Source organism: Cynoglossus semilaevis, chromosome 10 (genome assembly GCF_000523025.1).
Source record: "Cynoglossus semilaevis isolate Cse_v1.0 chromosome 10, Cse_v1.0, whole genome shotgun sequence".
Lineage (NCBI taxonomy): Eukaryota > Metazoa > Chordata > Actinopteri > Pleuronectiformes > Cynoglossidae > Cynoglossus > Cynoglossus semilaevis.
The window spans coordinates 14,734,026-14,756,316 of record NC_024316.1 but is presented as its reverse complement, the minus strand read 5'-3'; the positions used below and the strand labels follow the sequence as shown (position 1 = coordinate 14,756,316).

Below are 22,291 nucleotides of genomic sequence, written 5' to 3'. Positions count from 1 at the left end.
ATTTTGTAGCTTTGTTGTTCAGTGAAAATCTTCTGACTCTGACTTCATTTTTAGTTTACAGTGAACAGTGAGGGGAGGTCGAAAAGTACTACAACATAATTGAAAGTATTTCTAGAATATATAGTCTGTAGCCTGGGAAAAAAAACATGGATTTAAACAATTTCAAGAATTGGTATTCAAGAAAGATGATTTGCAAAAAAAACAAAACAAAACCTAACAATACAGCTGCATTAACATACTTAACCTAAATCATGACCTGAACCAAGACCAAATACACTTTCCATGATCAATTCATATTTGGTTGAAAATGCGACGCTTTCTTTGATTTCTGAGGACCAACGACCAATTAATAGACTTCGGTCTAAAAGTCAGTGAATATTTGGAAAATAAACCACTTTCAATGAGACTTAAAGAGTTTAAAAACAACAATGGTAAACACCAGTGTTAGCAGCTGTTCCATTCACTCAGTCAGTCCATGTGCATCAGCAGCACTCTCCACCTGTGATGTAGCTAATCTGCTTCACCATTTCACCACCACTTCATCTCACTGAAGACGCTGTAATACCCATGCATGGTCATGTGTGTGTGTGTGTGTTTGAGCTGACAGAAATAAACTACACAGTAACACAAGCCCTCTTCCAAATGTGCAGGCTGGTCCATGGACATCGTTGAGCTGTGTAAGAAATACCGTCAGCAGGGAGTGGTGGGCATAGATCTGGCAGGTGATGAGTCGCTCAACTGTGACGGCAACCCAGATCACAGGAAGGCCTACGAGGTGAGAGCGGTGACATCAACAGAAAACTGCAAAAATAATAATTGTCAAGGTCATAATGTTGGTGGAAGGTCATGTTATTTGGAAAGAGTTTGATTCCACGATGTGTGATATGTGAAGACCACCCACATCGTTGTAGTTTTTGTTCATTATAAGAAGTTTTGCTCATCAGTAATATATTTCTTTAAACTTCACACTGAACTCTGGGTAAAATCTAATCTACCAATTAATCTTACACTTGCACCGAAAAAGCGTCTAAATAATGTGATTGGGTTTTTTTTTTCTTTCAGCAATTGTTGATTAAATCTGAGGCCTTGGCACCAAGTAATCGATTTTGCCAGTCAGCGTGTAATGAATGAGGGAGATTAATCAGTTACTACTGCGCAGCACAGGGAGCAGTCGACTCTGAAATGAATTGTATTGATCAGTAAATGTGTGTGTGTTAAATGATGTGTTTAAGTTCTGTTGTGAGAAAAGACAGGTTTGTTTCAGACTTGACAATGGCACTTGGTTACAACATTGTGTAAAGTGTTATATTCATTATATTCTTTACAGCTTCAGCCTGTTTGACAGGGACGTTAAAATACGACCAGTCAAAAGTCATTGGTAAAAACAGGCTGTTGGTTAATCATTTACTGACAGGCCATAAAAATGCAGGGTGATGTCGTGCTGGTGGTTTATATTAGGTATAGTATTCAAAACCTTCACTTGCAGAATGGTCATATTTTCATTGACCTTTTTTCAAATATTTCTTTGCTGCCATAGAACCATTATTATTTCATAGAACCATCGCTAGCTCTAGCAAAGTTGAGAATTTTGACTAGGGATGTCCGATATTATCGGCCCAATATTATGATATATTATATTGATATAGTCCAATACGGTCCTGAGACATTTACCTCAGTTTTGGGGGCTAACGGCTGCATATCGGTTGATATCGGAATCAGAAGTGTTTGGACAATATCGACGTATCGGATGTCGGAAAAAGTTAATATCGTACATCCCTAATTCTGACCATCATAAATTTTTAAAATGAACTTCCAATGACATCAGTTAGCCAAACTGAGGGAGCAGAGTCCACGCAGCATTAAGGTTTATCTTTACAAATGAACAGCCAGTTTAAATGCACCTGCAGATAAAGCCGGCAGCAGTCGGTGCATTCAAGGCCAGCAGCGATAGAAAGAACGCACGTGGACGGCCTTATCACTGTTTACTTTACAGTTTGTGGAGTAGTAAACATGCCTTCACTCAGTGGAAGTTATTCAGTGTTTTCATTCTTCATGCCTGATGTGATTTTGTTGGCAGGAAGCCGCACGCTGTGGGATTCACAGGACAGTACACGCAGGCGAGGTCGGTCCGCCCTCCGTGGTGAGGGAGGTAAGCTGCTCAACAGGAACATGAGACATTTTTAAACCCGGTGCTGACATCATCTGAGAAAGTACCTCAGGAAACAGTTGGAACCGAAACAATGGAATCAGGCAGCAGAAATAGAACAGGTTTTAGGCCGAGAGTGTTTTACAATTGTTCGCCTCAGATTATTTTGGATTAGACTGGGAGTGTGTTTGAATGTAATTATATGGTTTCACATGGACGTGTGAGAACATACAATAGAGTCTCAAAACATTTCCTGCTCAGTTCGTATTTCAAAGCTCGTGTCAGCAAAATCTTTCTGAACATCTGATTGTTTCTTCACTGATTCCTGTTTTATACAATAACACATAAAAGTGAACCAGTGGATTTAAAGTACATTGCAGTCCACTACTAAATATCATGCCCATGGTCATAGAGATAACAGCTAAATTATTACCTTTTTTGCAGTGTTTCACAAAAAATATAACAAATGAACTTTGACAGGCAGTCACAAGATGAAAACGTGACGATCTCATGACTGAAAAGGAAAAAAAATGCCAAAAATGTCTTAAAAAAAATAACAAGAAAAAATATTGCAGATCTAGTACAGCAGCTGTGCACGACAAGTCAATGGGTGGAGCCGGCGGATATGAGAAGTGTTTGGAGGCTGTAGTAAAGTATAAGAAGGCTCTGTCATGGTTTAGGGCTGCGTTAAGTTGTGTTGAGAACTTTTAAAATTCAGGTAATGTAAATGAGACCTGTGCAGGATCAACAAATGACAGTAGTGCAGAGTATAACAGAAACAGCAGCAGCCAACGTCAGTGTTAGGGCTAACTCTACAGAAGTGATTGGTACGGAGCCTCAGGAAGTGAGGAAGTGAAGAAGCAACAAATGTCCAACATCTGTGGGATTCATCAAGTTCCACTAAACTTTGGAAACATCAGGGGACTGGGATTTCTTTCTCCCTGGGATTACAAAATGTGTTCATGCTGCAACAAATATTGTTTGGAAGCAAAATCTGACAACAAAATGAGAACTGAATCTAACGCACCCTTCATCTGAGTTTAATTCTCAAGAATTAAAAAAACCACTAGCAATTGTCAGCAATACATGAATTATATATTTAAATGGAATGTCCCCATCATTTAATCACAACATGTTTACACTGCTAAAATAAAGCTGATTACTCTGCAGTCAAACCATTCCTCAATACCACCACAGCTTTTTTCTGCGTGCCACCATAAACAGGCTGCAGATTCTGCTGGCATCAGTGTTTACGGGCGGGACTGACATGTGACCCGTGGCTCTCATTTTAGGCTGTGGAAGTGCTGAAAGCTGAACGTGTTGGACATGGTTACAGGACTCTGGAGGACAGGGATCTGTACAAGAAACTGCTCGCTCAAAACATGCACTTTGAGGTGAGAGGGCGTCATGGGTTTTTAAGAAGAATCTGGAAGAAAAAAGATTGCTGCGTGAGCAGACAGAGGAACTGCACCGTTTTAATACATATTAATACTGACATTATTACAGACGACTGCACCACTTTAATCGTCACATATTAATACTGACATTATTACAGACCACTGCAGAAAAAATTTAAATGATTTTATGGATCCAACAATAAATCACCGGGTCGATTTTCATTCTAAGTAGTGACACAGTGACCCCTAGCGGACGGCTGGAGTATGTTAATGTTTGAGGTTTCCCTCTGCTGTCTTCATTACAGATATGTCCCATTTCCAGTAGACTGACAGGAGCCTGTGACCCAGACTTCACGAAGCATCCAGTCATCACGTGAGCAGCTTTAACCCAAGGATCAACCTGCGTCACAGCAGCTCAACGCACCTGCACTGTGTCCTTGAATGTCATTGATTTCTCTGCGCAGGTTCAGAAAAGACAAGGCTAACTACTCCCTAAACACAGACGACCCTCTGATCTTCAACTCCTCCCTGCACCTGGACTACAGCACCGCACAGAAGTACATGGGCTTCACGGAGGAGGAATTCAAACGACTGGTGAGATCAAAACGACGTTAGGATAAAATGTTCACAGGTGAACAGGGAGTGTCGAGGTTATGATCTAGTGCTGGTCAAATCTTTATGGTAATGTTCTAATAAGCTAAAACACAAAGAAAAAAAACTCGGACACATGGAGGTCAGACAATGTTTTGATGACTTTTCAAAATGAACCATGCGGTCTAACTTCAATTGAAACTAATCAAATTAAAAATGTTATTCTGTCTGTGTGGCCCAGTAAAACATGATCCACGACCCGATTCTGGTCCCCAGCCCCATGGTTGGAGACCCCTACACTTAAGTTTTGTTAAAAAATGAAATTTAATTTAAAATAACGACACTTTCCTTCAGTCGAGAACAACTGAAAAGGCTATATATTTATTTATATTAAGTTACTGTTTGATGGATTCTAGCCTGACTATTCATTAACTTCTCTGTGCGTTGATGTTTCATAGAACATCAAGTCTGCTGAGTCCTGCTTCCTACCTGAGAATGAGAAGAAGGAGCTCCTCCATAAACTGTACGATGCCTATGGGATGATACAGAGCACCGCCTTTTAAACCCGTGAAGACGTTCCGAAGAGAAAACGCCAACAGAACCAGGGACGACTCACTCTGACTCCAGGGAACGTGTTTTTTACTCTTTGGTAACCAGCATAAAAAGTAACTACTCCAAAATGGTGTCTATCAAAGTTACCAGCTTTACCTCACATATCAGTACACCATCAACATAAGGGCTTTTATCTGTCTGGGTTTTTTTTATCTAAGTACTAACAAAGCTTAGGTTCATATGGGACTCTTCTGCCATGATTTTCTGCATGGAGTTAAAAAATACTTTAAAAGCAAATGTTTCATATCAGAACTCCTAGTCCCGTGTACGTCATGTTTAATGTTTACATTCTAATTCTCTGAAGAGAATCAGGGAACCTTCCGGACTCATTCAACTCTGTCACAGCTTATACATGGTACGCTACAAACATTACTGAAAAAGTGATGTGAAAACATGTGAAAATTGTAGCAGTGCGGGCTTTGAACTTATCACCACCTGGAAGGATATTATTTTACTTTGAATTCTCAACTGTTTAGTGAAATCTGAATACGAAGGGAATTGACTTTCCCTTAAGTAAAACACAAGTGCCATTTCACATCAGGTACCGACAGCTCAAAACCAAAAGAATGTAGTCTTTCATTCGTACACTAGGTGGCACACTAACGCCACTGAGCTAGGCTGACCACTTCGTGTGGTTCTAAAGTTGAGATTTGCTCTACGTTCACTTCATGTATATATTTATTTAAAAAAATATATGTTTCATGTCTCTCAAAGGAACAAACAAACAAACACTTTATAGCGGATACTTTCACACTGACACGAAATTCAATAAAAGTTATAACCAAACGTTTCTTCATGTCTGGACTGTTTTTCCATAGTGTACGTTTTTACTGTAAAACTATAAACATGTACAGTGACGTCAAGCAAATACCGTCAACCATTTTCTACAATACTCACATGAAAGGACGGGGACGAAAAGTTAAAGTAACATGAACGAAATGAACGGTAACAACCCCGGCGGTTATCAGACAAAGATGGGCTACTCCTACGAAGAGTCTTTAATAAACACACAACTACTCTGCTTGTTTTAGGAATACTATTAAAAAGTAAAACAGTTTTCGCTAACTGTTTGCTTTCCTGTTCACCACCTTGGCTTCGTTTCTGCCCAATGTTTTGTCATCTTTTTATCTACTTCTGCCTCACCTCCACAAACAGCCGTCCGTTTCCTCCACTCCTTGGATCAATACACTCTGCCTTATGTTGAAGTAGCTGTCTATGCATTTGGATTCACAGGAACTCTCAGCAGACTGCAGCAGCCTGTCAGTCAGTCAGTCAGTCAGTCAGAAATACAGAACACAGCAGAGCTGGAATGGTGGCAGAAATCAGGATTGACAGCTGTCATGTCTGATGTGATAAAATCATGTCACCCAGGAGCCATAACTCAACAGAAGGTGACCAACATTTTTCTGGATCAGAGGACAGTCTGAAAAAAAAAGGAAACCCAGCCCCAGTGTGGGCATCACTGTGAATTGGTGTGTGGTTATATTTTTTTAAATCTGTACAAACCACACTGAGTTGCTGCCACCTAGTGACCGGAGGCTTGTTGTCATTTAAGCAGAACAGCAGTGGTACACTTATGCCCCCCCCAATTTGAGAAGTACTGGGTAGATATAAATAGAATAATAAAAGGTTCTGCAGATAAGGTGCAGTCTGTGTGTATAAACAGAACATGAACTGTGGAGCAGTGAGGAGTGAGGAGTGTGATGTGGGTGCAGATGTAAACACCAGCTTCCTCTGGACATCCTAATGTTCACCTACTCTGTTCCAGTCAAACATGCAGCTCTGGAACAACTCAGTGTTGGTAACACAGCCAGACTCGTAAATCTGAGTTTGGCTGGGACTCAATGTCTTCGCACCTAAAATTAAAAACAACAATAATCTGTGGATAATTCATAAGTATTTTATTACACAAAGAAAATTGCTATCACAAAGTTATCACTCAACATTTAGCAATAAATATGAAGTCCCTACATGACAGTATAATGTCATCTATGTTACTGAAAAGGACAAAGAAACTGAACAACAGGGTCACAAACACACACACACACACATACACATACACACGTACACAGAGTACAAAGAAGAAAAGAAAAAAAAACGACACACAGATGGTTATGAATAAACACTCCATTAAACAGTCCCATGTTAGACTGGAACACGGTTCGAGTGGTGAGTGTTATAAAGCAGTTCAGTTCAGCTCGGTCCAGCTACACAGAAGCTTCTGTGCTTTCTCGTCTCCCGGGAACATAAATGACAAAGAGAGTATGGAGCAAAAGCGCAGCATCTCAACTGTCGGACAGTTCTACTCTGTTCTGTTCCTCACGTTACAATCACATCCAATAAAAAGGCAAACATTTAGAGCCGGGCTGCTCCAAACAAGCCGGCAGTGGGCAAAGATGTCATGTCTCAGGGTAGGACGACCAATATACACTCCTTTGATTCCACACTCGTGCCTCCTTGTCTCCTCTGCTTCCTTTCTAATCTTCTCTTCTCGTCACTTGCCCCTCCATCCATCATCAGGAGGAGTTTAGGAGGGTCCTCCACCACCCTGGGCATCTTGGCTGGTGGAGCCCTCAGCCTCAGGGGCTGGGGTGGCCCCCGGCTCGCCATCTGCTGGTAAATATGTGAAACAATATGTACAAAAAAATTAGTCAATGTAATTGAATCAGGCTGCCATGTCTTAACATAAGGAAATAAATCTGCTCCCACGATAAATAAGTAAATAAATGAAATCTGCAGGAAGGAATTATGACTTCCTGTAACAAAACGGTGTCACTGTGATATGAGGTCATTACAAAAATGGACTCTTCCGTTAGATTCACTCTTTCGTTTGATTTACAGTGGTCAAAGTGATTATACTGTTGTTTTCTAGAAGAAGAGGAAGTCAGGAAGACTGGCAGTGGAACACACAATAGTCTGACGCGGGGGTGAGGGCGGGTGCGGGGGGGTCACGGACGTCATATTCAGACATGTTCCTCATAACAATATGACTCTACTGTGAGTAGAGGAAGCAATGACCATCTGCAGGTCCACAGGTCACTGTTACAGTCCAGGAAACACCAGCTGTCTCTGTGTGCAGCTTTAAACACTGATCATCTTTTAGTACAGCTGTGATTAAACTTTATTTATTTCCTCGTTCTCAAATAATTCTCAACAAAAAAGTGACCTGGTGAGGTGAGAAACGTCAACATACATTAGCATATTGGATGCTAATAACATAAACCCTGAAGATGCTAAAGTATTAGCCTAACACAGTAGCATTTTCAAACTTAATACAGTAGCATATTGGATGCTAATAACACAAGCATTAAATATGCTAATGCAACAAAATGAATCAACATCAACAATCAACAACATACTCACCGTTTCCACTCTTTCACTAATCACGTCTTCGTGATGAAGAGTGGCACTGGCGTCACTCTCATCATCACCAGTCCGTCTGGCAACGTGAGGCACTTCGGACGTAAGGTGACGCAAAACGCCTGATGTAGTCGCTCCACCTCATCTATTAAGGTCTCTTATGTTTAGACAAGCATGAGTTGAGGAACACTGAACTCTGCTCGTCCAAACATAAGAACCCTTACGTATATATAAATTTAAGTAATTTATTTTTTAGTATTTTTGTTTATATGTTAAGTTAGTATTGTTTGTCTTGCGATCTTCAGAAATAGCTCGAGCTAATGTCACACCAACACGTTTATTTTGCCGTCATCTTTCAGAGTCCTGTCTACACGTGCAGACGTCATTTCCATCATTGATTCTTGCCATGATATTAGGGTATAATAGACAGGGCTGCGAGAAAATATCAATGAGCCGAGTAAAACCTGAATCGCGATACGTATCATATCACCAGATTCTTGCCAATACACACCCCTAGTAACAGATAATACAGAGAGACAAGTGATGTTCTAGTCCAGATGTTTTAGACTAGACAGTTTCTGCCCAAACGAACTCCCAGAACTCCACGCCACATGACATTTCAGTCAAGGTCATCGGCTTGGTAGATGAAGAAAACAACTCCATCCACCTGTTATATACTGCTAACTCCCTCTGCAGGGTTGTGAGGAACTGGACCTGGGGTTCAGCTCTACAGTCCGTCACAGGGCAGAAATCACAACTTTTAGTAGCAAATAAAACCTCAGTGCAGTGTCGTCCTGCGAACCAAAATGACTCATCAAGTCTGTCCTGCTGCGTGTTCTCCAGCAGATTACTGCGGGCTGTAATAAAAATCTCTCTTCCTGCTGCTCAGCAGGCTTCCTGGACGTGTTAACACACAAATATGGTCGAGGGTTTGGTGTCTGTCAACGCGGACGTTGTTGGTGCTAGTGAGTTTTCGCAGAGAAGAACATGTCCACACAGACGGACGGAACAACAGTGCAGCGGGGAGCACAGCTTTGAGTTTTGTTATTTATGAATGAAATATCCCTTCAAACAATAGGAAAATAAAATACATATAAAATCTATTTATGAAGAATGTGACACAGATTACAAGAAAAAAAAACACCTGAGATGGTAAAAAACATTATTTTTCCTAATGTGACACAGAACACAACAAAAAAAAAAAAAACCTGAGATGGTAAAAAACATTATTTTTTCTGATTTATTGTGTGGAAAATTTTGTATATTGTGCACTTTAATTTTAAAAGACTAAAACACTGGTGTAGTATGTTTGTTAAAATACGTATTGATATAATTTTTGATACAGTATGTGTGTGACAATTTTTTTGTTTTCTATGTTAGATAGGTTTCTTTTTTGCTTTTTGCAATTTAAAAAAAACGTTTAAAAACATTTTTATTTTTGCTTTGTTGTTAATTATTTCTTTTTTGAAAACAACTAATAATAGTGTTGAATACTGTTGAATAATAGTCCAGTTAGATAATCACCCCACAACCACTACAAACAACACCCCCCCACTAGAAGGTCCTGCCCCCCCCCCAACCCTTTTATCTTACAGAGGACTGAGTGCTCCTCACACCAGTGAGTGCTGTACCAGTGGCATGTTGCATTATCCCCGGTGACATGTACTGACCTGCAGCCTTCAGGTCCATCTCTGCCAGGTCTTTGGTCAGTTCACTGGTGCTGGCCGTTCCGGTCTCCTCCCCAGTGATGTCCGGTACTGCGTTCCTGCGGCCTGTGCGATCACAGTTGATGAAGTCTGAGTACGACGTCTCCACGTCCATCATCTGTCCATGACCAGCGCTCTCATTACACCTGCCAACGAGGGGAGCAGATGTGAAAGAGCAGCGGAGGAAGTTGGTGAGAGAGGAAATGACATAATATCACACGGAAAAACTATATACAATGGTCCAGTGAAAAGAGGGTAATGTGTAAATGTAAGGAAATTAATAAAAAATAAAAAATATGATAAAAAGACACAATCCAAAAAAATAAGAAACAACACAGCATAGATAATTCAATGATAATTAACAGACAGATACATGCATATAAACGCTGGCGAGACTGAAAAGTAAAGGGTGAAAATTCCATCAAAGTTGAAGGTAAAAAAAAAAAAAAAGGACTCAGAAAATAACAACTATTTAAAGAAACTCTTGAATAATTTAGGTGTGAATAATTAATTATTTCTATTTTTTTCAATTTCACTGAGAATATTATAACACCCAGACGTATAATACAAAAGCATGGATTTGACATGGAGTTAGAGAAGCACAGATCAATGTGGGAAACCAGAGCTACTGAAGGTAATCCATTCAGAGGACGTGTCAAGCTGCTGTCTGCCATTTATTCCCTTTCGGTTTCCTGTTGTAAGTTCATATTAGAATAGGTAAAGGATCTGAAGAACGACTACTGCACCATACAACGAGTCAAGGCCTCAGCACAGAGAGAGGAGGCGAGAGGAGAAAGACTGGAAGGACAAGGAGGAAAATGTGCAGTAGGTGTTGGATTGTAAATGTCAAAACGGTCTCTTTTTTTCTGTGTCCTCTGAGTTTCTGAAGCATGACTGAATGCATTACACCCACAGATGTGCCTTTGTGAAAGAAGAAGTAGAAGAAAAAAAAACACTGAGCAGGAAAGGCTATGACTCAAACAGATCTCACAGCCGTCCTGCTCAGTGTGTGTGACCCAGAGAGGAAGCACCTCTGGTCACCAGCCGCACACGTGCCGTTTGGTGGAATGTGAAATCGGCGGCGGAGGGCAGACACCGTGGCACTCTGGGTAAAAACTGCAAACTCCCCGGGAAATGTCAGAGAGTTCCACGGAGTCTGTGGAGTTTACCTGAGCGATGTGGGCCAACACGGGGCTGAAGGTGACCACGGACACACACACATCCACAGCCCACCCTCATTAATGCAGCAGCTCACAGTGGGAGACCAGCGTGTCTCACAGCTCCATAATAACACCTTCTACCTTTCCTTCAACCTAAAGTGCAGCCATGTGATGTTGTCAATAATAACCAATTAGAGCTCAGGCCGCTGAAGGACACACTCAGCATTGACATTTCCCTTTAAACTGCCATTAGTTTTCCCTCACATTTAAATTAAATCCATCTAACCTCATGCTAATCTCACTTCTAATATCAAGAATCCTAATTACAGGTAAAAAGAAGAAAATGAAGACACTGCTTTTAATTTTCTTTTGCTTATTAGTTATCAGCAAAATTGTATCACTGAGTTTTGCTGTGTAAAATGAGGCTTATTTTTGATTTTGATTTTATTTTTTTGGAATTGTAGTTACCTTTTAAAATTAACTGTTGGAATTGTAGTTACCTTTTAAAATTATATTTTAATTTACCATACACCTGCACATACACATGCTATTTTGATTTTAGTTAAATGGTAATTTACCTTATTTCCTACCTTCTAACACCAGAGGGCGATGTTCATCATCATCTCATATTTGTTGTAGATTAATCAGCATGCTAGCTAATTAATGTGACCATTATCGGTGGAAAAACCAAACTTTTTTCCGAGTTCAAAATATAAATAACTGCAATTCAACTGTAAATGAGCGTAGCTAAAAGTGCGAGAGTGATTTTTTTTTTTTGGTCTTTATCCTGTCCCTGACTGCCGAACCTTCCATATCGAACCTCGGCTATAACCTTATCATTTACGTGTGAAACAACAAATTCAGAGATGCAGGTTTCGCAGCTACTACAAAAATATGATCAGCGTCGTTTCACAGGCAGAACCATGTACGGTTGAACTGAAAACCAGGATCAAGTGTAACTCCTGCAGCCTGGTTATCGTGTTTGCCTTTTCCGCTCCATCGACGCCGTCGTTATGCTGCTCATGGCAGCTCAGTCCAATTGCCATTTGTTTGTTTCATTAGCTGGTTTGCCTGCACTTGTTGAGCCAAACCTACCATGAGATCATTAACAGGTTTCCATGGAGGGACGGCTGTGGTGAGGATGATGATGAGCCTTCTGCTCCTCTGTGTCTGACTGCCTGGTTTCAGCTGTGACTTTATCTGCGTGAATATCTCTAAGTAGTAAAAAATAAATAATCAAACAAGCACAGCTGGGAAGCTGAAGGGTCGACGATTATAAAGAAACATCGATGACTTTGTGTGTGTTAAACCGATGTCGCGCACCATCATTAACTGGAAGAAATTAAATAACGTGTTTCACACACATGGTTTAAAATACTATAAAATATATATAATGTAGTCAGAGGCCAGGACCAGCACACATCCAAGCACTAAAAAAAAAAAAAAAACTTTTCTTTGGCTTTCTACTAGCACTAGCACAAATTAATAAGAAAAAAAAAAAGGAAAATAAGAAAGAAAAAGAAAACAGGGGGCAGCATCACACCATCTGTGCACTAATGACCAACTTAAAATGACTCACCCTCAATCTATGGTTTAATATTACGTACATTTAAATCTTGATAAATACTTCAGTCTCCTCAGTTTTACTGCACTGGTTCAGACTCAAAAAATCTCACAACCAAATCTCCTGATCTCATCCTCACAGTATGACCAGGAGGCTCCTGAAGTGCACGTCCTACTTAAAGAAAAAGAGAGTCTTTCTTGTGAGAGCGCAGCCTGTGGAGACGGCGGGAAACTCAACACAGCTGCCACTGAAAACACCACGGCGAGACAAATGTCACAGGTGTGCATTTTCACTCGAGACAATGACGAGTCAATGGTCAGAGGGAATTCACTGAGAATGAACTCAGCTTAGCCTACTGCCTTCTCCCCCCTCCTCACTTCCTCCCCTCTTCCTGCCGAACACGGTGTCAGATTGGATCATTTCCTGCGGTGACGGCCTTTGAAACGTCCCAGAGTCTCGAAAGGAAGGAAAAGGAACAAGCTCTTTTTGACAGCTTTTATTCTGCCAGGCAGCAAACTGGGACGCGTTACTCAGCTGCGCTTGAATCAACAGATTGTTTCAGCTTTAAGCAAATCTACCTCATGTTTAAAACGCTCCGAGTTTAAAACAGAACCAAACCAAAGGGTACGTCAGGAGAGAAGATGAATCAGGCCTTCTAGTGTTTTGACAGTTTCAAATATGGGGGGATTCTCTCAGAAAAAAAACACACTAATTCAAATTCAAGTGATTCCTTCTGTACTGAACAAATAAACCATGAGCTGCATTATCACATTAACACCAAACCACCACAATCCCACTGTGAATGAAGGCAGAGGCTGAAGTGCAGACGTGCGGCGCGGGATGAACGTCGGACAAGAATGATGTATGAGGAGGGCGTTTGGAATGGAGAGATGAGGGGAAGGAAAAACCCACAGTAATCACTGAGGGAATATGACTCAGCAGAGTCACTTACACTGTGCCCATTAGAGAGGCAGACTCACTGCCATCCCACTGGAGCCTTTTAGCCTGATTTGTGCACAATAATAAACCGGCATTATGAGCAATAAACAACACCAAGACCTGCTTCTTGGCTGATTTCAACTCTATTAGCGCTGACGACACGACCTGTTTCAACGGAACCTGCAGCACTTATTGACCAGACAAGAAGCCTCCACGTGAATGACTTTCATCTGCCTCACGTAGCAACTGAGGATTCCCCATCTGCCATTTCCAGTCTGGTTGGACGGTTATACGAGATGCTGTGAAAGCCGGGAAAGCAGCTCATATTCTTTGATGGTATTATAATAGGTACCAGTACCAGTAAGAGTTACAGTATTAAAGATTCAAATCCATGTTTATTTTATTTGGAAAATATAAGGCTGTAATGTTGTTTTTATGGCTTAGCCTACTTTGGAAATTGAAAATAAATTGACCTAAAATTATTTATTTCTAATTTTGCAATTATTATTTATTGATCTAACTAAGAATTAATATGTAATAATAATAATAATTAATTTAAACAGGATTTTACTAGTTAATTGTTTTCCTGACTAGGGATTCAAAAATTTGAATTTTTTATGTAGGTCATGAAAATTAACATTTAGTTTATCTTGGAGGATATTTAGCATATTTATGTATAGGGTGGATACTATTTTTTTGTAATATTTACAAAATAACAGAAAACTGGAAACCCAATTTGAAAAATGTTATTTTAATAGTTTTTGTAATTTTATTTAGCCTATTAGCCAAAAATTAGAGCTTCTGGTTTTGTTTACTCCATTGTTTTTATTATTCATTTTATGTAAAGTATATCAAACTAAATATAAAATAAAAATATCATCAAATAAATCTATTTTGAATCTATTTTTCCTCTCTTAAATGACCGGCATCAAATTTGGAATCACAGAAAGTGAATCATCAAACTGCAGTGAAAACATCACATTAAGGAATTAATACTAACCCTAATAAACAAAGAGCAGTGAAGTAACTGTGCCTAAACAATAAACAAAGAGCAGTGAAGTAACTGTTCAGATGAAGAGATGATCAATGTCAAACTGTCTTACCGCCGACTTCAGAGCTCAGAGTTCTGTTTCAGAATGAACTCCTCCTGATCCACTGATCCACCCGATCACCCGGTCCTCAGTGTTTCACTCTGTGTATCACAGCAGCATTGTTCCTCAGCTCCCTGCTCTACTGATCACAGCCTCCCAGCCTCATCAAATATGGTCTGGACACTGTCAGTTCACATGATGTCAGCAGCGGCCTAGTTGACAACAAAGCCCAGTCCAAACACAGGGGAGCCATATTTCCTCGTCGGTTACGTTGTTGCTCGTCTCCCGTCTACCTCTCATAAATAAATAAAAGCCTTGTGCGTTGAAGTTTGGTGAGTACACTGCGCTGGCCCCATATTCCCCCTGTACTAATGGGACTCTGGAAGGGTGTGAAGGCCTAATTTCCCTGGTGGAGAGTATGAAGAAGCACGCCGAGCAGCGAGCGGCAGCTTTGCCTCTTCAACACTCAGCCTTTTTTTATGTGAGAGCTGCGAGCAGCCACACATCTGTGCTGTTCACAAGAACTTTTTACCACCTCTGTCCCCCTGACGCTTTCACCTCAAAGATGTACGCTATTATAAAGTCAGAATCACCACTGCTAACAGTAGACGGTTGACGCAGTTTTCCATCTACTTTTCAGCGAGGGCGATCACCGCCACTCTCGCATAATTGCCATCCATAAATGAGCGTGCTGGGCTTCTCTGCCTGGCTGCATCAAGCAGAAACCAGAACTGGAGATAAGAGGCATGACCGAGGCTATTAGCATCAACTTCTGTGGAAAAAATCTCGAGTGACCTAATGAATAAAACAAAAGAGCAGGGCACGGCTGCCATTTCAGAGAGCTTCAGCCAAATCAAAATCAATCAGGCCTGGTCAAATCATCACAGCGGGCAAACACGCAAAGGTGCTTTTGAAACTGTAGTTTCCCATTTCGCAGCTCGGGGCTCTTCAGAGATCAGCTCCTGTTATATGCTCGGAGCTCGGAGCTCTTCAGAGATCAGCTCCTGTTATATGTTTCACATGAGGAAAAAAATATATAAATGTATCAAGGCTTCTTGAGCCTCAGGGACAATTGAGGTTTTTTTTTGTTTTACTAGTGTTTATCAAGTTGTGCTCACAGGAACAATTGCTGGCCATGCGGCCGAGCAGAACTTAAGAACAACAGCACGACCAGACTGAGGAACAGCTCCTTCCCAGAGGACACTGCACATCTAAGTTTGCACGATAACTACACCATGCTGCTTGTTATTCCTGGAGTTTTGTTGTTTTTTTCACAACATTTTTTTCCTGAAGATGTCATAAAATAAAACGATGTAAATAAAACGTATCATCCAAAAAAAATACACTGCTGCACAAAACATAACACAGAAAGTGGAGAAATTCTCATCTGTTGACAAACACATGTTTCTGCTGTACTGAATGACAGTTGTTGTCAGCTTTTAAATCTACATGATGTCTGACCATCTGGATCATTTTCAGACGCTCCCTTATCAGAGCTGTAGAGTTGGGCTAGATAACACACATGATGTGGCCATATATATATATATATATATTTTTATATATATATATATAGAGTATATATAGTATATATATCTGTGGAGAAGAAAATGCATTTTCTTTGTCTTTTTTCCTTCCACTGAGACAAGGGTTAGCAGCTCAATTTTGGATACTTAGTCTTAGTCACTTTCTTGCTCTGGACGGTTGCCATAGTCAGACAGTAACGATAGCAACGTTGATAATGACTACTCTGGTGGTGGCCTTTCTATAATAAGCACTGGTGAAACGAAAGTAACAAGGTCCTTTCAGTACATTTACAAGCAGTAGAGAGTTCGCTCAGCTTCGTCCATAAGCTGCTGTACATCTAAACAGCCAGGTTTTTAAATGGAACTCTTCCCTCCTTATTCCAATAAATCAGCACAGATCAATTTGTTGACCAAAAACACAACCAAATCACCATCTGTGGCGGTACGTCTTCTTTCAGCTAATTATTGGTGTTTTACCAGCAGACCAACTGCGTCACTGCCTAAATGAAGAACAAGTGCTGTGTTTGTTGAATGTAACAATTTTGGAGCTGTGTTCATTTGTTCCTGTTCTACGTCCTCTGTGGTTTTCATCTGATAATGCAGATGAAGCAGACCATTTGATTCCAAAAACACTGTCACTGATATTTGACACCCGTGGTTTTATTTCTACATGGAAATTCAGGAAGGGACTGTTGGAGCATGGACAGGTGTTGTGGAGGGGTGAACATCTGATTCAGCAAACGGACACTGGAGTAGAGATCTGATCATAAAAATACTATCACCAACAATATTTCACTATTTGATCAGACTTTTCAAGCCTTGAAAAGTCTGATTAAATCAGTGAAAACAATATTTTATATCATTTTAACCAACCTGGACTGGAAGACCTGTTCAAATGATGGAGGCTTTGGCACAAGTTTCGATCTAGCGCCATCTGATTTTTTCCATAAAAACTTAAAGACCATTTGAAAGGAGCTTTGTTGTGATATTGAGAGAAAAGTCCCTCCCCACCCCCACCCCCCACTCAAAAAAAAGTAATTCTCTAATGGAAACATGCAGAAGAATCTCAACTTACATAAAAGATATGTAGAGATTCTTTTTCTAATTAACACATATTTGTTTGTCTTCACTCAAATATACTGTATTTGCCCCAAGAGTCTTGACTTGACCTCGTAAAGTATTTTGCTTTTAATTGTACTCTCCATTTTGCTGTCCCTGTATGACTTCAAGGGGAAAATATGCTGGTGCAAAGTTTACATGAAACCACAGTCTTTCCCATAGATTGTTGAGAAGTCTAATTTTCGCGTCTCAGTTGACCAGTGGCTTGGTGGTGTGGGGAAAACTTCAGAGGAAGCCAAGTCAACTCAGTGCAGTACCACGTTTCCAACCTTCACTCACCACGCAACATTTAGAGGGGCAGTGTTTTACCAATCATAAATCACTGTCTCAAAGAGAGAGGAGGAGATGACGGTGTTTTTATTAAATGAAGGTTATATTTTTAAAAAAAGGCCTGGATTCTCTTTGCCTCTGCAAAAAAAAGCCACTGCATTTCACCATAAATAATAAAACAAAAGTAATGATAGTAAACACTATTTCTCTGATCAGTCAGCCTATCCCGCAGCTGTACTCGGTCACTTTCAGGGGATTTTTTTTTTTTAGACCTGTAGAGCTTCATATAAGGTATAAATACGACAACAGGCGTTTGTTGTCATAGAAATCAATGGCGGTCTCCACCGACTGTGTGGTTAAGTGTCTGTGAGCAGAAGGTTGCCTTCACTTCTGAGGGTTAATAGGATCGATGGAAGGTGATTTGCTGCGGAGACAGCTGTGTAGGAAAACTATGACAGGCTGAAGCAAGGTCGCATGTAGTGAACAGCTCTGCTATGCTGGCGTTGTGACATTGAGAAAAATATTTTTAGAGACAGCGTGTTTTTAGGCCACAGTAAAGAATTACTCTTAAATTATTAAAGATAAAATCAGGCCCCAAACAGTGGCTTCACTTCCAACTGACATAAATATTTGCCGGTCATAATTAGGAAAGAATCCCTGAAGGCGATGTCAGAAATCTATTCCTGATTGAGTCATATTTATTTAAGCACATCCACCCGTTCTCGGTGTCTGTGTCATAATAAATGGCTTTCATTGTTTCAAATCGCTGTGTTGTGCACATCTCTATCGAGCTGTGTGTTGTAGTGAATGATGGGGCCTGGAGGAGAGGAGCAACAGAAATAGAGACAAAAGAACCTCCAGGGAAATGAGTGGAAGATGGAGTTCTGTTCCTCATTTAAACTTAAAGGCCAATCCAATTTTAACAGGAACCAGTTGAAAATGAAGCCTGCGATGCAAAACACATTTGCCACATTTCTGCAAAACACCACACTTTAACACATTCATGTCTATAAGAAAGGCAGATAATTAGCTACGAATGTCATACTGTAACATTTTATAATATAATTTTTCAATGTTGTAAATGGATATACATTCATGCAAGTCATGGTTTGATGCTATTCCATGATGATTTGGAGCAGCGAGTCAAAGACGAAGCTAAATTTAGCTGTGCAAGTCATGGGTTGATGCCATTCCGTGATGATTTGCGAGTCAAAGACGAAGCTAAATTTAGCTCGGCTTAATGATGAAGTGATGAAAAATAATCTGTACAAACTGCAACAGCGAGCGATAGAACTGTAATTAATGTGTAAAAATAATATTTAAAATTAATAATTAATTTTGCAACAAAAAAAAAAGAATTAATTTTGCAAAAAAAAAAAAAAAAAAAAAAAACATTCTTAATCTGACAACACACAATTGTTTTCTACTTTTTTTTCTGTCTGATTTCCAACATAAACACATGACGACACCAGTCGTGGTGCACGTTTCCCAGAGCTGGGAGGTGAGCGCTCGTCACGGTTGCTCCATGTGGAGATGCATCCTAATGATGCAGAGCGGCTCAGAGCCACCTGTGACCACATCACTGCAGGCACACGTTAATGCCACAGTGTAGACAGGCTGTAAATGAGTGCTGCACAAACACACGACACCAACTCTACCTCTGCGTGTCAAATAAACCACGAGCCAGAAACGAAGATCACATCTTCTTCACCTGACATGAAAACGAAAACAGTCTGAGCAGCAGCTTCCAGTTCACTCCTTATCACCACGGCACAGTTTGGAACAGTAAAACCTCATCTGTCTCTCTTTTCCACTCCACTCCACAATGACTGTGGGCTAGATGACGTAATCTGCCCGGCTACATGAACATGATGACATCATACCGTTGCGACGCAGCGTGGCCTGCCAATTTCAATCACTGACAGGGCAACACGAGTGGCTCTAAATCTCTCTGAATTCGTGCTCGTTGTAATTTAGTTGTTGAGTTTTGTCATTGTTCTCATTGTCATTGTCTCCTCTGTGTCGGGGAGACACAAAGGATGCCAGACAGAACAGGACATAACAAACAGATTTGGACAATTTTACCACAAATAAGGGCAGGATTTACATAATCTGTAGCAGTGAGCAGGAGGGTTTAATATTTAACCAACTGCTTCTAGTCCATTATTGTGTAATCACTGTAATGGTACTCACTGTGCTATTCAGCCAGGGCACACATAATTGATTTTGTAAATACTAGAACATGGTTTCTATTCTAATGAGATAAAAAAAACAAACAACTTTTGTTTGTACCCCAGGGAGCAATCGTAGTAAACACATCAAAAATCCATCCACACACTTGACAAGTCAATAATAAACACAAAAGATGGAGAATGAAACTGCCTAAAAAACAGTCGTTGTCGAGTTGATTGCTAGAAACAAGGTTGCGTTTGTTGGTCACTCAGCAACACCTATAACAGTTTCTGTGTGAAGTATTATGTTCAGTTACAGTGTCTCTCTCTCTCACACACACACACACACACACACACACACACACACACACAACAAAGAACTGATCTGTGTGTTTGAAGGTAGGTAAAGGTCACATTACCAAAGCTGTGGGATGAACAGTACCGTGTCCTGGATGTGTGTCTGTCCCCGTGGCCCAAAAACTGGAAATAGACCAGGGATCGATCATGGATTCTTAAAGGGTCGAGGCTGGACACATGAGACGGAGTCCCCACACGGCTGAGGCTGCAGGAAATCCCCTAGTTTTTGTCTGTGTGTGTGTATGTGTGTATGAATAGAATTGGTGTGACTGAGAATTACCAACCACTGGTTCAAGGCTGAGTCAGGACCAGGTACTAAGTTCTGGGCTTGTAATCAGAGGATTGTGGCATCGAGTTGTTGCTATTTACTGGGATGTTCCTAGAATGAGATAAATACAGAAAGTAATTCTAATGGTTCTCAAAATATGGCACGTGTATCAGAAGTGGTACTTTGGTACACATGCAGGAAGTGTAATTCTCATTAGAGCAAGGTGAGTCGCTAGTTAAATTCAGCTGTCATGTATTATTACCAGCTCTGTCTGTGTGTGTTCCAGAATTGACTTTAATTGGTTGTTGAAGTGATATGTCATTAAACAGTGTGTCTTTGTCTAAGAGATACGACTAATAATTATAATAGTTATTAGTAATACTTTCCCTCCCTTATTCACAGTATTAGTTGAACAGGATGGAGCTGTGGTGCTGGACTGAAATGTTGGTCATACCAATGGTCCTGTCAGCCAATCATTTTTTGGAGGTTGTATGCGTGAATTTCAGAACCACAGCCTTAAGGGATTTTTACAGTGCTGCAGAAATGTCCCAACACTCCACTCCCAAAGACAATCCCATCGTCATCAACAGAAGGGGTTAGTCTCCAGGGAAACGTGAATCAAACGCAGACGTCCTGGGATAAGCGGATTGGAAGCTTAGAGAAAACCAAACATGACTTTAGTTTGTCACTCTGACAAAAAACAAAAATCAAGGTTGACATTGGAATCTCTTTTTTTCTTACTTCAAAAGCCCAAACTTGTACACTGGGGGGAAAAAGCAGATGTAAGTAATAGAGTCCAAAAAAACACATTTTGCAGTATTCTTTCTCCTTTTTTTTTGGTTCTATCCATGTTGAAAATATTAGGCTGTGGCTCCGTGACGCTGCTGCGCTGGGAAATTACTGAGCACTGACGGGATAAGGAGTCCACGACTGATCTGGTCTTCATCTTACTGTCTCAATCTTTTGGTTTAAATTCAAGGCGCCCCCACATGAGATCGCAACCCCAAGGTTGAAAACATTTGTTTGCGAAATGTTTTCACACATTTGTCCGTCAGACGATGTAGTTGTGCATTTTATTTTGTATTTTTTTCATTAATGAATAATTTTTTTTGCTTTGCACAACTATGAACTTCCGGTTTCCTCGTCTACCTCAGCTCCTTTGTCTACAGCCCAGCAGCACACAGTGATTCACTATTGTCCATTCTATCTACTCTAATTCTACTGCAAGGTTGTCCGCTTCTATTTCCGTCCACACATTCAACAACATGAGACCTCCAGGTGGTTTGTTTGCCAGTGTTGTTTATGTCCCATCTTTTCCCAGGCTTTCTCTACAAACACACACACACACACATGCACACGCATATACACACACACACAAAGCAGAACAAGACCCTTTTGACTGAGAAGGACAAAGCGAGGGCATGAGGGAGATGAGGGTGTGAGGGGAGAATGGAGGAAAGCTGGACGGCAGATGAAGGTCGATAAAGAAGTGAAACGGTGACGAGGGTTCGTTGAGAGCTACAATACAGAAACGCCTGTATTTACTATAAAAGGAAATATAAACGAAAGACATCACTGATATTTTTGAAAGCCTGACAAATACTCCCATTGTCCACACAAAAACCTGTGCCACAGATCATACGATCCGCTGGCAGCTTTCATCTTCGTGCACCACCTGTTAAAAACAATCCACTAACAACCGACTCATTTAATAAGACAACAACCGACAGCGGGTGAAACCACACCGTGTGTTAATTTCTCATCTACAAAAACAATATTTGCACAAAAAGAACACAAAAGACAAAACCAAGTGTCTCCTCTCACCTGCACTAATGTTCTGTGCGTCCAACGTTTCCCAAGTGCTTCTACTTATCTGAATCATCAACAATTTTCCTCCACAAGTCTAGGAGGAAGTGAGTGTCATGTGATTCAATTTGCTGAGTTGACAGGATTAGAGGGCACACATGAAACCCTCCCGCAGGCCGATAATAAAAAAGGACGAGGAGCAGTTGTTGTA

The 22,291-nt window shown here is 40.5% G+C and overlaps 2 protein-coding genes across 5 annotated transcripts in view; one reads left to right on the top strand and one right to left on the bottom strand.

Annotated features, from left to right (window-relative positions):
* The window catches only part of ada (adenosine deaminase), a 15,244-nt gene extending 8,455 nt beyond the window's left edge, over nucleotides 1-6,789 (top strand). Inside the window, exons 6-11 of the mRNA XM_008318968.3 lie at nucleotides 651-775; nucleotides 2,078-2,149; nucleotides 3,439-3,540; nucleotides 3,849-3,916; nucleotides 4,008-4,137; nucleotides 4,593-6,789. Of these exons, the coding sequence (XP_008317190.1) occupies nucleotides 651-775; nucleotides 2,078-2,149; nucleotides 3,439-3,540; nucleotides 3,849-3,916; nucleotides 4,008-4,137; nucleotides 4,593-4,697 (602 nt within the window). The 3' untranslated portion in view covers nucleotides 4,698-6,789. The remainder of the gene's footprint in view (nucleotides 1-650; nucleotides 776-2,077; nucleotides 2,150-3,438; nucleotides 3,541-3,848; nucleotides 3,917-4,007; nucleotides 4,138-4,592) is intronic.
* Nucleotides 6,633-22,291, bottom strand: part of pkig (protein kinase (cAMP-dependent, catalytic) inhibitor gamma) — a 23,347-nt gene continuing 7,688 nt past the window's right edge. Inside the window, exons 1-3 of one of the 4 annotated variants that reach the window (XM_017036313.2) lie at nucleotides 22,099-22,197; nucleotides 9,777-9,958; nucleotides 6,633-7,359 (exon numbers count right to left, since the gene is read on the bottom strand). In XM_017036313.2, coding sequence (XP_016891802.1) covers nucleotides 7,274-7,359; nucleotides 9,777-9,930 — 240 coding nt within the window. In that variant the 5' untranslated portion in view covers nucleotides 9,931-9,958; nucleotides 22,099-22,197 and the 3' untranslated portion in view covers nucleotides 6,633-7,273. Of the gene's footprint in view, nucleotides 7,360-9,776; nucleotides 9,959-20,068; nucleotides 20,363-22,098; nucleotides 22,198-22,291 lie in introns of those variants that run through there. The other 3 variants (XM_025059146.1, XM_008318969.3, XM_017036312.2) reach the window with 3 other exon arrangements.